At 41.0% G+C, this 13,863-nt stretch overlaps 1 protein-coding gene across 1 annotated transcript; it reads left to right on the plus strand.

Annotated features, from left to right (window-relative positions):
- The first annotated feature begins 375 nt into the window (after positions 1-375).
- MCHR2 (melanin concentrating hormone receptor 2) lies at positions 376-11,532 on the plus strand. Its single transcript, XM_010965166.2, has 5 exons — positions 376-557; positions 849-1,058; positions 6,066-6,260; positions 8,470-8,589; positions 11,217-11,532. Exons 1-5 carry the CDS (start codon positions 376-378, stop codon positions 11,530-11,532), a joined length of 1,023 nt encoding a protein of 340 aa, XP_010963468.1.
- Positions 11,533-13,863: the final 2,331 nt, after the last annotated feature.

The raw sequence follows: 13,863 nt of genomic DNA on the forward strand, positions 1-13,863 counted from the left end.
CAACCTAAGTATTGGGGGAGTACTAACCAATCCGACTAGACACGCAGGCTAATGGAAACAGATGCCAGCTGTAAACAACCAGTACCAGCGTGCACTGAGTAAATATTAGCTGTGCTTGAAGTGTGCACTACAATAAGGCAGAAAACATGCACACACTATCATAGCATGCTGTTCAATAATTTACTGTTTACATATCTCCTCTGGTGATTTGTCACACCATTATAGACAGGGAGCAATCACCCTGGAATCTTTTGTTGCATGGATTCTTGGTGCAAAGAAAGCCCCAATAAATATTTTGTAATTAAGTTAAAGAAAATCTTTATTGAGCGAACTTCCTATTCCTTCACAGCTTTAACCACTGGAAGTTTGTAAACAATGAATTCACTTCATTCATCCTATTGTAACACCTCTGCTGAACTTTTGAACAAATCCTGGAATCAAGAGTTTGCTTATCAAACACTCAGCGTGGTGGATACAGCCATCCTCCCTTCCATGATTGGGATTATCTGCTCAGCGGGGCTGGTTGGCAACATCCTCATTGTATTCACGATAATAAGGTAAGGACTTCTTATTCTTTCCCGTAGTTTAGGGACATTCTATACTCTCTAAATGAGTCCTCTCCCACCATAGTATTTTCCTGCCTGAAATCAGGTTTTGGAAACATTTGCTTAAGATAATTCAGAATGTTTAAATACACACAAGACAAGGCATTCATATGTGCGTTTGTGAAGTTTCCCTTTTAACTTCTAAAATTAATTTGGCCATTGAAAATCTGGTACAGATGGCATAAATTGAAGATGGTGTGTGTTTTCCATGTCAGTCCTCAGGCATCCCTCCATTTCTTTCAGGTCCAGGAGAAAAACGATCCCTGACATTTATATCTGCAACCTGGCTGTGGCTGACCTGGTCCACATCATTGGAATGCCGTTTCTGATTCACCAGTGGGCCCGAGGAGGAGAATGGGTTTTTGGGGGGCCTCTCTGCACCATCATCACATCCCTGGATACCTGCAACCAGTTTGCCTGCAGTGCCATCATGACTGTAATGAGTGTGGACAGGTAAGTGAAGAGATTGGAATATCTTAACGGAATCCAAAGGTTCCTGTATTTCCCCAGGGTCATCCCCACTAAAGCAACATCAGTGCTGGTTTATTAGAAAAAAATTCCCCCTCATTTGCCTGCTTCATTGTAGTACAGATCAATTAATATTTTTCCAACTTTCACAGAGGTCAGTTTTTTTAGTGGAAAACTTAAAGCACTAAAATCTCCTTTTTCCCAATCATTTTTTATCTCGGTTTTATGTACAACTGACAGCAAGAAAAAAATACCACAAAATCATGAAATGTTGGAAACCAGAATGAATGCCCCCTCCCCATCATTCTTGCAGTAAGGAAGCTGAGGTCCTGAGAAGTGAGGGGACTTGCTAAAGGCACATAGAAAGCCAGTGGCAGAGCTGAGAACAGAGGTAGGTCTCCTCACTCCCTGTGCAGGGCCACTCTGGAAAGTTCAATGTCTCACACACCCTTGTTATCATCTAGTGGCTTTAAGGGATCAGCGGAGTAGTGGCTCCCATGCAGCTGTAAAGAGATGTGGGAGGACAAGGAAGACCATATCTTACACTCATCATTACTGTTGCTGAGTCCAAGCTCATACTGCTCACCATGCAGCAGGTCAATAAATCAAGAGACAAGGTGCTGGGGAAAGGAATAGCAGACTTTGTTCAGAAATCCAGCAAACCAAGAAGATAGTGGGCTATTGTCCCAGAGAACCATCTTGTCTGAGTTAGAATTCAGGCTTCTTTTATACTAAAAAGGGGAGGGAGTAAAGTCAAACATTTCCTGTTTCCGGTAAGCCTCCATAGAGGATGTGTTCATTTCTGCCTGCCTGCAGTCATTCACAGGTGGGCCTGGTCAGTATGTTTCCTGTGAGCTAAACAAAGGTATTTTAGCTTAATGCTCATTACCTGGGAGGCAGGATTCCCAGAAATGGGCCATTATGTATAATCTAAGTTTATAGGCAACAGCCCTTTATTGATTGACAAGCAATAGATACAAAGGTTAAAGTAAAGTAAACAGATCTAATATAGAGTCAGATCTGTTCTTCCCTATTACATTATGATTGGTTAACATATATGCTGCCATTTTACATCATTAGAAATTTGTTGGACTGTGTCCTGGAACATGCCATCACCAGATTCACCAACCACATAACCTAATGTTACTTGAGGAGATGATGGCAATAGTGAGTGCGTATGCGGCTGGTGAGTGGTGGAACCCACAGACCCAGGCTGTCCAACTCTAGAGACTGCAAGTACCTAGGATTCTTGCAGGTACTTCGCTGGGAAGCATGCGAGCTAGAGTGCACCCTGCAGCATCCCAGTGCCCAGACCTCCACACCAGGTCTTAGCAGCCTCCCCCTACAGAAACAAGCCCCGAAGACCACAGTAATCAGCACCACAGCAATGTGCTGTCTTGGAGAGCAGTCCATTTAATATCTCCATCCACCTTCTTCTCACCCCAACCCCAACCAGCACACTTGGTTCTCCTTGTTCTGATCTACTTTTTCTTTCTCCTTTGCTTCAAATATATTACATAATTTAATTTACTTTGTGTATGGAGGTATGTGTGTGTTATTTATTGTCTAGCTTTCACTGCCCCTCAAATGTAAATTCTACAAAGCCAGGGTCTTTGATCACTTTAGTACATCCCAAGTGTCTGTGTAACAGTGCTTGGCACATGGCTGCTCAAAAACCACTGATGAATGAATGAATAAATGAATGTGTGTCATGAGGGCTGTGTTAAATTTCCCTGAGTCCATCTAGGACTCCTCCCTGAGTTCTGCTTTTGCCTTTTACCCTTCCAAGTGGGCCTTTGGGATTGGGAATTGATGAGCAGTTCTTCAAATGGATAAACAAAGGAATAGCAGGATTCATATAAATCATTCACTGGGTCATTAGTACTCAGGTATGAATAATGATGCTAATGTTTAATGCATTTTTTATATCCTACTGCTTTTCTGCAAAAGAATTCTCAAGATATGTAGAATGTACTTCTCAATTTATCATTAATAACATATTTTTTTAATCCATGTACTGGGTAGGTAGATCTGGTTAGTTCAGCTGATGACACCAGTGCTGAAGGTATTTGGAGTAAAACCAGGGTTCCAACACCAGGGCCAGGGCCCTGTGCAGGTCAGACCCACAGCAGACGTACAGTTCTCACCAGGCGTGAGCCCATCCTCAGAAAAATAAAAAGCTCCTTCATACCGTGTACATACCATGAAGGCAGGAGAGTAATGGCTTTTTCTTTAAAGAAGGGAAATGACACCTCTTCTGAAAACCTCTTCCTGCAAATAAACTGAAAGCATATCGTTTGCCTTAGAACAAAACCTTTCCCAATGTTCACAGGTTTTTTTCAGAGTGGGTGTATGTGCATGTATAGTGTGGGTTTTTTAAATCTTACGGACACAGAATGCTAAAGTTTTGCTTTAGAATTAAGACGCTCAGGCTTATCCTTCTCCCTGCCCGTGCTTTAAAGGATCACATGACCAGAGACAAATAAAGATTTTGTAAAACTGAACCTTCTCTTCCCACCACCTTGGCATTGCTTGCAGCTCCAACTCTACCAAATTCATTAAAATTCAACAAAATCTACAATTTTGTAAGACAAGAATGGACTTTTCTTTGTTAGGCCAAAAGTAAATATCAGTGTGCCGTCAGTATGCCTTACCGCTTATACATTTAAGTCACTTTAACTCTCAATTTAACAGATCATAAATTTCAAGTGTTTCCTGTAACTCTTTCATTTTTCCTTCCCTGATTAGTTAATAACTGCAAGTGTGTGGAATAGTTTAATAGTAGGTTCCTACCTCCAAAGCAGTATAAAAAAATTTGTAAACATCCAAAATATTAAAAATATTTCCCTCTAGGTAAAAGCTACATAGACTTTCATTAGTGGTCACTTTTTTAAGTAAGTTTGCTAGAACAAGAGTCAGTAAGTTGGAGCCAAAATTCCCTATTCATTCATTTAACAAATATTTACTGAGCAGGGACCATATGCCAGGTATACAGCAGCATTAAACTAATCGCCAAGCCTCCTGCTTCATGGAGCTTCCACTCCGGGGTGTAGACAGACAGAAAGTGAAGAGCCCTACAGGTAAACGTGTTTTCACACAGCGATACACACCAGGAAGGAAGAGCTCCCTGACAATCCGCATTTATGGTCATGGGTCCCTGTACAGAGTGAGTGATCAAGGGGATCACTGGGAGGGGTTGGGAGGGAGACCTAAATGGGGACTCAGAGCAAGAGCAGGAGGAAGGGGAGGCTGAGCCTGTGCAGCGGAGGGTAGAACAGCACGTGCCTGGCCCTGAAAGAGGACAGAGATAAAAAGAAGGCCAGAGAGAGACTGGCACACGCTTCAGCCTCAGTGACAGTAGGGCCAGGTGGAGAAAGACCTTGAGATTCACGGTGAGAATTCTGAATTTTATCTGAAAGGCAAGGAAAAGCCACTGAAGGGTTTTCAGCTGAGGGGATATGATTGGAGACGATTCTCTAACCGACTGATGCCACAACTCCAACATCTTAAATCCCAGACAGAATGATAGCTGAGGTACAGTCACTAACCTCATTCCCTTCCTCAGCAGGGAGGGAAGGGGGCCTTCTCTCCTTAGGGCCAGGTAATGCAGGTGCGGTGTGCAGGGCGGCCGCCGAGGCACCCAGGGCCACAAGCCTGGCCCTGCATGCCGAAGGGCCCCTTAACTGAGTGCAAAATGTCCTGCTCCTTGTGTAAAATTGAAAGACAAAGGGAACAGGGAACTTTTCACTTTCATAAACCTTCACTAAGTAGCTCTACAAAAACTTGGAGAAAATTAAAGGACCGTTGACCATATTTTGCACTTATTCAGTGTCTACTAATGCCACATTCCACCACCCTACACCCCAGCGAAACTCTGCTTTCTCAAACACCCTCCTGTGGATCTGAGCTCCCTTTTTCATGCTTTAGTTTTCAGCTGGCTATGAAAAATTCTTCTTGGATTTGCTGGAGGGCCAAATATATTTGATATGTCAAGATTTCAAGTTTGATTAATGATCATCGTTTTTTTTCTGGATCAGAATGAAAAAAAAGGAAAAGGAAAAAGAAAACCCCTTCCCCATGAAATTAGTCCATTTCCCCCCTCCAGCCTGCAGCCGAAGTTCCCTGAGGAGTCTGCATTGTCTGTACTCGTTACGTTTGTTTATCCTCACTGTGATGTCTGTGAAGTGAACCTCCAAGAGCCTGGGGACTTGGCTGTATGACCATCCGAGCAAAACGTCTGTCCCCAGGTGCCTGAACCTCTTCCTGCTGGGGATTCTTCCACAGCTAGTTAACTCTTCTCCTTCCTGTCCTACATCATCAGCACACCCCCACTTCCCATCCTGCATCAGTACACCCTACTCCCCATCCTGCATCAGTAAACCCTACTTCCCATCCTGCATCAGCACACCCTACCTCCCATCCTGCATCAGTACAACCTACCTCCTGTCCTGCATCAGTACAACCTACTTCCCATGTTACACCAGTACACCCCACTTCCTGTCCTGTGTCAGTACACCCCACTTCCTGTCCTGCATCGGTACAACCTACTTCCCATGTTACACCAGTACATCATACTTCCTGTGCTGAATCAGTACACCCTACTTCCTGGGCTACATCGATACACCCTACTGGGAAGAGGACCACCCCTCCTGGAGGAAATCCTCATTCAGAGACGGTTTTTCAGAGCCTCGTGTACAAGGGAAGCACCTTTGTAAAGAAAAAGTTTACATGGCAGAATTTTATGATTTTCAGTGTCTTCACGGAAGTCACAGTTGTATTAGTGAGTGGTTTATTCAGACTTACAGGGTCAAGAATTGTTCTCTCTACAGGTTCCAGCCAGCTCTTCAAAAATATAACTTTCTCTCACCCTGGTAGAGGTGTGCTTCAGGGAGGATAATAATACTAATAATTTACTCTTGTTGTGAACCTTTCATCCTTGGAGCTCAGTGCTTTTATTGATTCTTCCCAAACCCTTCTTAACTGGCTTTGCAGGTACTTGGCTCTCGTCCAACCATTTCGACTGATGAGTTGGAGAACAAGGTACAAGACCATCTGCATCAATTTGGGCCTTTGGGCAGCTTCCTTTATTATGGCATTGCCTGTCTGGGTCTACTCGAAGGTCATCAAATTTAAAGACGGCGTTGAGAGTTGTGCTTTTGATTTAACATCCCCTGACGATGTACTCTGGTAGGTTGTTAAAACTTAAGAAAAATAGAGTTGAATTAAGTTGTGAAGTGCTTCATGCTCCTTGTCAACACGTGAGCAGCTGTGCAGAGGGTCCTCGGGGAGCCTCTTCGGGGCAATCTCCCCTCTTAGTTCTCTGCTTCCCACCATTGAGTTGATAGTTTGATTTTAAGGAGAGGGTAATCTTTAGAAAAAGATTTTGAGTTTAATCATGTAACCTCTGTGGCTGGAAATATATTTAAATATGGATTTTAAAGATCCGTGGCAGCCAGACTCAACGGGAACACAGCAACCAAGGGAGGGGCGGACTTTACAGAAGTGTCTAGGAGATGCTGAGACTCAAACCTTATCAATATGCAGCTGGAGTTTGGTTGTGTCCCCCAAAAATTTGTCCTACCTGCAGTACTTGTGAATAGGACCTTATGTAGAAATAGAGTCTTTGCAGATAGAATCAAATTAAGATAAAATCTTACTGGATTAGAGTGGCCCCTAAATCCAGTGATTGGTTCCTGATAAGGAGGGGGAGATTTGAAGGCACACACAGACAGGGTGCATGTGAAGACAGAGGTAGAGAGGGGGGTGATATGTCTGTAAGCCAAGGAATACCGAGGACTGCCAGAAACCACCAGAGGCGAGGAGAGGGGCCTGGAGCAGGTGCTCCCTCCCCCAAACCTCAAAAAAGAACCAACCCTGCCAACCCCTTCATTTCAGACTTTCAGCTTCCAAAACTGTGAGACAATAACTTTCTGTTATCTTAAACCATCCAGTTTATGGTAATTTGTTACAGAAACTCTGGGAAGCTAATACAGCAAGGAATGTGGGCATTTCTTACATTTGAATTTGAAAAGAAAATTAAGCCAAAATTTTTCTGATTGAAACTTTGAACAAAGCAGTGGAATCACTGACTAAAATTTTTCCGTCACCTCCTAAGGGCCAGATACTGTGCTGGGTGCTTTTTACATACATTCTGGCAAGTCAGTCTGGCAGATTCCTTTTCCCCATTCCACCACTTGTTCAATAGATGAATCATTTCTGCATCAGAGAGACACAGCCCAAGAGGGACAGAGGTAGAGACCCAGCCAAGCCACAAATCCAGCAACAAAAATCTCCAGAGGAGTGCAACATTGATACCATTGATTCTGTACTTGCTGTTCCTCACACCAGCATTGGCTCCACTCACAGACAAAAGCATCACCCATCTAAAGGTGAAATATTTAATCACTGTGGCTGATAGGATTAACCTGAGTCCCACACTGTCTAAAAGGAGGGCAAGACCTGGGGCTCGCTGTACAGTTACATGACTTTGGCCTGTGTCAAATAAACAAAGACTAACTATTTTGCACCAACAGCTATTTATGCTATTTTCGATTGGTTATTGTAAGGGATATTCTATTTCAGCCTCTGTTGTTCCTCCCAGAATTAAGTCCTTGCAGTGAATTGGGATTGGAACTAGTGTGTCGCGTTTAGAGTTCTCTTGGTCCTGGGGCTCCCTCTCTGCCACCCTGTCTGCACCCACCCAATCCCAGGCTCCTCTCTTCCAGGACAACAGGGTTCTGCCAGGAAGGACACCTGCAGTCTGTGCAGAAACAGAATTGGCTCACCCAAGAAATCCCCCTGGCAGAGAACCAAGGAAAAGACCAGCTGATTTGATAACTGGTCCTCCTCCGTGCCTGCTGAGAGGCCATCCTGAGCCTTGGTTACAAGCGTGGGCTCTGGAGCTTGAGTGCCTGTCTGGGTTCAAATCTCACCTCTGCCACTTACTAGCTTAGTAACCCTGGGCAAGCCACTGACCCCTCTGTGCCTTAGTTCCCTCCCCTGTAATGGGAAGATACTAATGGCATTTTTACTCATGGAGTTGCACAAATTCAGTGGGTTAAAATATGTAAAACACCCTGAACAGGGGCTCCCATACAATAAATGGTCCCTCGGTTGCCTGTTGTTGTTAATAACACTAAATACAATGGTAATAATAAGCATCCTCACCCATTTCCCACTCGGGAGTGTTGGCTACTGAGAAGGGTTGGTGAGAGAAGCCATCGTCAGTGAACAATGGAAAGCACAACTTCTCCATGTGGAAGCACCCAAAGATCCTCATCTTCCCCCAAACGCTTTTATTCTGAGCCCTGAAAAATCAGAGAATCATACACGGTAAAAGCTGGTTCTGAGCGTCGTGAGTGTAACAGTCATGGTTTCTCTCTCTCTCATTTTACAGGTATACTCTATATTTGACGATAACAACTTTCTTTTTCCCTTTGCCCTTGATTTTGGTGTGCTACATTTTAATTTTATGCTATACTTGGGAGATGTATCAACAGAATAAGGAGTCCGGATGGTAAGTGTGTGCCGTGTTTTGCTTTATTTGTTGAAAGAACAATTCAGAGATCTAAGACATCTACAACAGAAGCTTAGGTGACAATCACTTGAAACATGCCACGCTCAGACATATGGGCATTAACCTCCATATATGACATTTTCTGGGGAAAAAACGACATGTTCTGAAGCAGCTATTTGAGGATCTATCAGTGATAAATATTGTAATCACTGATGTAATGGGTTCATAAAAATGTAAACAGAAATCAAGATTCTATTTAAAGAATAATTTTGTACTTGCCACCAGCAATATCATTTAAATATTTTATTTGTGCATTTTGCAGAGCTGTGTACAAATTTAAATATCCTAGATGTTGTGTATAATTTATAACCTTTTCATTTTGGTGGGGGTTTTTTTTAGCATAGAGGAGCAGGATGTCATTACTATTTGTTCACTTAGGACAAGGTTAATTGATACTAAATCAAAGCAAAGACTTAACCTAAAGACAATAAACTTAGGAAGGAAAAAAGATATTTGTCTCTAAATACTGTATAATATCACTCATATATGGAATCTAAGAAATACAACAAACTAGAGAATGTAACAAAAAAGAAGCAGACTTACAGATACAGAGAACAAACTAGTGGTTACCAGTGGGGAGCGGGAAGGAGAGTGGGGCAGGATAGAGGTAGGAGATTAAGAGACACAAACTACTATGTATAAAATAAATAAGATACAAGAATATATAGTACAACACATGGAATATAGCCAATATTTTATAATAACTATAAATGGAAATAGCCTTTAAAAATTATGAATCACTATATTGTACACCTGTAATTTGTATAATATTGTATAGCAACTATACACCACTAAAAGAAAATAAATATTTGTCTCTAAAATTATATGAATAAATCTAAATTATTTTATACTAGAAATGTATATATCAAGTTGCTCAAATGAGTCAGTGATCATATAACATGTTAGGTTAAAAATCATTATTCCAACTGGTCTTTAGAATAGATCATTGTATTTCTTTTGAAAAGACAAGGTTGCTGGATTTCCCCCCACACTGTGGGGAACAGTTGTGAACAATTTTACCACTATTAGTCAAAATTCATAGCAAACTCTGGTATTAAAGGTTTAGGTGGTCATTTGGTTTGTGACATTTTTCCTCACTTCTTTAAATTCTTTGGAAATATCACATTATTAAAGAGTAGTCTATTTAGAATGGGAAAGGGAAGCAGCCACAGTTACAGGGGGAAAAAATAGCTTCTAAATGTATCACAGGGAGCTGACTTGATGAGAAGGGTGAAATGGAATCATACTGAGACATTGATAGCTAGAGAGGATGCTTGAGCCCTTTTAAAACAGTTCTCCAAATCTGCTCACTTTGCTCCCAACGCTTTTCTCAGAAATGCTAATAGCATCTTATGGAACAAAGTTCATACTTTCCAGTCACCCTCAAAATGCAACGACATAGAGGAATTATGGTGCCTACTTTGATGAACTACAGAGGAATTATTATCTTAGAATGATCTTCATCTGCCATGCCTTTTAAAATATTATTCCCCAGGCTTATTGATCTGCTCCAGTGATGTCCCAGGGAAATTTCTATTAAATGTCTAAATATGATATAACATGATAAAATTTGGGGATTTTAAGTATTTTGATTTTAGAATAATTTTAAATTTACAAAGAAGTTGCACAAATAGTACAGAGTGCCCATAAACTCCTCACCCAGTTTCCCCATCATCTTACCTTACCATGATGCATTTGTCAAAACAAAGAAAATGGCATTGGTACATGCTATTAACTAAACTCTACCCTATACTGGACTTCACCAGTTTTTCCATCAAAGTCCTCTTTCTGCTCCAGGATTTAATCCAGAGGATCACATTGCATTTAGTTGACATATCTCCCCAGTCTCCTCTGGTCTGGGACAGTTTCTCACTCTTTCCTTGTTTTCCATCACTTTGACAGTTTTAAGTACGTAAGGAGTACTGGTCAGATATCCTGCAGAATGTCCCCCAGTCTGGGTTGGTCTGATGTTGTATCACAATTAGACTCTAGTTACATGTTTCAGGAAAAACATATATTCACAGCATTTCAGGGAGTGCATGATAACTGCACGACAGCTCTGTTGATGTTAATCTTGATCACTTGTTTACGGTAGTGTCTGACAGACTTCTCCACTTTTACTATTTATCTCTTTCTCTGATGACTTTGGAAAAGAGTCACCAAGCCCACCCTCAAGGGGGGAAGAGAATTAAGCTCTGTCTCCTGGGGAGGGGAGTATCTACATATATTATTTGGAATTTTTCTAAAGATTTGTCTCTTCTCCCTCATTTTATCCAATCTTTTATATTAGCATAGATTCATGTATATTTATTTGCTACTCTGGATGATAATTCAATACTATGTTACTTATTTTTGTTTTTTAAAATGCTCCAGCTTTGGAAAATTTGGGAAATTTTTAACAGGAATAAAAAGAATACGTTCACAGTGCTCTGAATAAGTAAGGATAAAAATGAGCTTCATATTTCACTGCGTAGCCCTTAAGAGCTGTCCAAAAAGTTCTGGGAAGTCATTGCCCTCGAATTTCTATGGTTGTTTATTTTCTGTCTCTCCAACCGTTTCCTCTACAGCTACAATCCCAGTGCTCCGAGGCAGAGAGTGATGAAGCTGACAAAGATGGTGCTGGTGCTGGTGGCAGTCTTTATCCTCAGCGCGGCCCCCTATCACGTGATACAGCTGGTGAACTTACAGATGGAGCAGCCCACACTGGCTTTCTACGTGGGCTATTACCTCTCCATCTGTCTCAGCTATGCCAGCAGCAGCATCAACCCTTTTCTCTACATCCTGCTGAGTGGAAATTTCCGGAAACGCCTGCCTCGAGTGCAAAGGAGAGTGACTGCGAACAAAGTCAATAATATGGAAAACACCTTGAAACAGAGCTTTTAAGAGAGTCTATGGCTCTTGTCTGTGTTAATAGTGTTATTAGAAAGGGCAGGTTTAGAGCAGGGTTGTATAGCTCAAGTGGTAAAGTGCATGCTTAGCATGTATGAGGTCCTGGGTTCAATCCCCAGTACCTCCATTAAAGTAAATAAGTAAATAAACCTAATTACCTCCCCCCAAAACAAATGTAAATTTTTTTAAAAAAATAAAGGGCAGGTGTGATGTGCTCATATCCATCCTTCTTGTGTCCTTGTGACTCTGGGACAGTAGTGTAACCATTCAAATACAGGGCATTTAATATGCTAACTTTGGTGAAATGTGAAATGTTTGTCTGGATGGGCACTAAGCAGTGGAACAGTCTAAGAGAACCAGACTCCGTGGTTGTGGTTGTTAGTTCAGCATGTTATAAACTAGCCACTGATGAAAATGACCATCCGTGACCATCGATTCAAAACTCACCAAGAAATTTGACCTTGCTGTCCACACTGTGGCCTCACTGTAACAGTGCCCTTGAGGTTCCTAAGAGGGGACCACCGTGCAATGAGATCTGAAGTTTAGCTGTTTTATTTTTATCTACAAAAATGTCCATTTCATCTGGTCTAATCTAATGCTGTCAATAATCAGCTCCACCTGTTAGCATGACAGTTACCATGTACTGAAGATACACAACATGTAAGATCACATGTAACAAGCCTATGAGGTAAATACTGCCTCAGTCTACTGAGGCTCAGAAAGGTTAAGTGATAGTTCTCACTCTGCACAGCTACATCAGAGCCAGGATGAAATCCAGGTCTGCCTGTCCCTACCTTTTCACTGCATCACCTTGGCAACCTGTACCTGTCATACTAGAGATAGCCAATAACTGGGGTTTGTTGTTGTTGTTGTTTTGCTTTCTCCTACACCCCTACGAGAAAAGAACTAAAATCTGAAAGAAATTAGTTCGTGTTCTTAAAACAGTCAGTTTAAGCAAATTCTTTTGCATTTAGCTTTGTTTTCCTCCCTACAAATGATAGAAACTAGCACCTGCGTCTTAATAATAGTATTCTTCAGGATGTTAAGCACACTTAGACACATTCTCTTTAGGTGACAGTATATATTGTTGTTCAGGGGAACAGAGTGTAATTAGCTCAGTTTCATAGATGTTCATTATGCCTATCTTTTCCTTGTTTTGGCTTGCATAAAACATGCACTTTGATATAGTAAAGAAAAATGCTTTTAAAGCCTATATTCTCAACAAAGGTAAATATTCCATTTGTGAATGAATCTGCAAACCCACCTCCTACATCTAAACACATAAAACCACTTGCTTCATAGGCATCTGAAACTGATTTTTAATCAGTAATCAGTCTTTTATATAGAAGAGTCACAGTGATCAGGTTTTTAACAACCTGATCTCCATTTTTATATCTCAACTGTCAAGACAAATGACTTTTAACCCAATATATTTGGTTCTAGATCTTTTAGAGAACTTTTTGGAACAAGGTAATATCAAAATGCATATTGGGATAAAAGGTTATATAAACAACTTGAAAATTACAAACAGGTGACATCTGAGATATTTTAGGTTTTTTAAATTTTTTTATTGCAGTATAGTCAGTTTACAATGTTGTGTCAATTTATGGTGTGCAGCATAATGCTTCAGTCATCGTTGAACATACATATATTCGTTTTCATATTCTTTTTCTTTATAGGTTACTAAGATATTGAATATAGTTCCCTGAGCTATACAGAAGAAACTTCTTGTTTATTTTATATATAGTAGCTAGTATCTGCAAATCTTGAACTTCCAATTAAAATCCCTTCCTACCTCATTTCCCCTCTGGCAACCATAAGTTTCTTCTCTATGTCTGCACATATCTTTCTGTTTTGTAAATAAGTTCATCTGTGCCTTTTTTTTAGATTCCACATAAGAGTGATATCATATGGTATTTTCTTTGTCTTTCTGGCTTACTTCACTTAGAATGACAATCTCCAGGTCCATCCACATTGCTGCAAATGGCATTGTTTTATTCTTTTTTATGGCTGAGTAGTATTCCATTGTATACTGCAACTTCTTTATCCAGCCATCTGTCAGTGTACATTTAGGTAGTTTCCATGCCTTAGCTATTGTAAATATTGCTGCTATCAACAGTGGGGTGCATGTTATCTTTTTGAATTAGAATTCCCTCTGGATATATGCCCAGGAGTAGAATTTCTGGATCATATGGTAACTCTATTTTTAGTTTTTAAAGGAATCTCCATACTGTTTTCCATAATGGCTGCACAAAACTACTTTCCCACCAACAGTGTAAGAGGGTTCCCTTTTCTCCTCACCCTCTCTAGCATTTATCATTTGTG

The sequence above is a fragment of the Camelus bactrianus genome, chromosome 8, assembly GCF_048773025.1.
Source record: "Camelus bactrianus isolate YW-2024 breed Bactrian camel chromosome 8, ASM4877302v1, whole genome shotgun sequence".
Classification (NCBI taxonomy): domain Eukaryota; kingdom Metazoa; phylum Chordata; class Mammalia; order Artiodactyla; family Camelidae; genus Camelus; species Camelus bactrianus.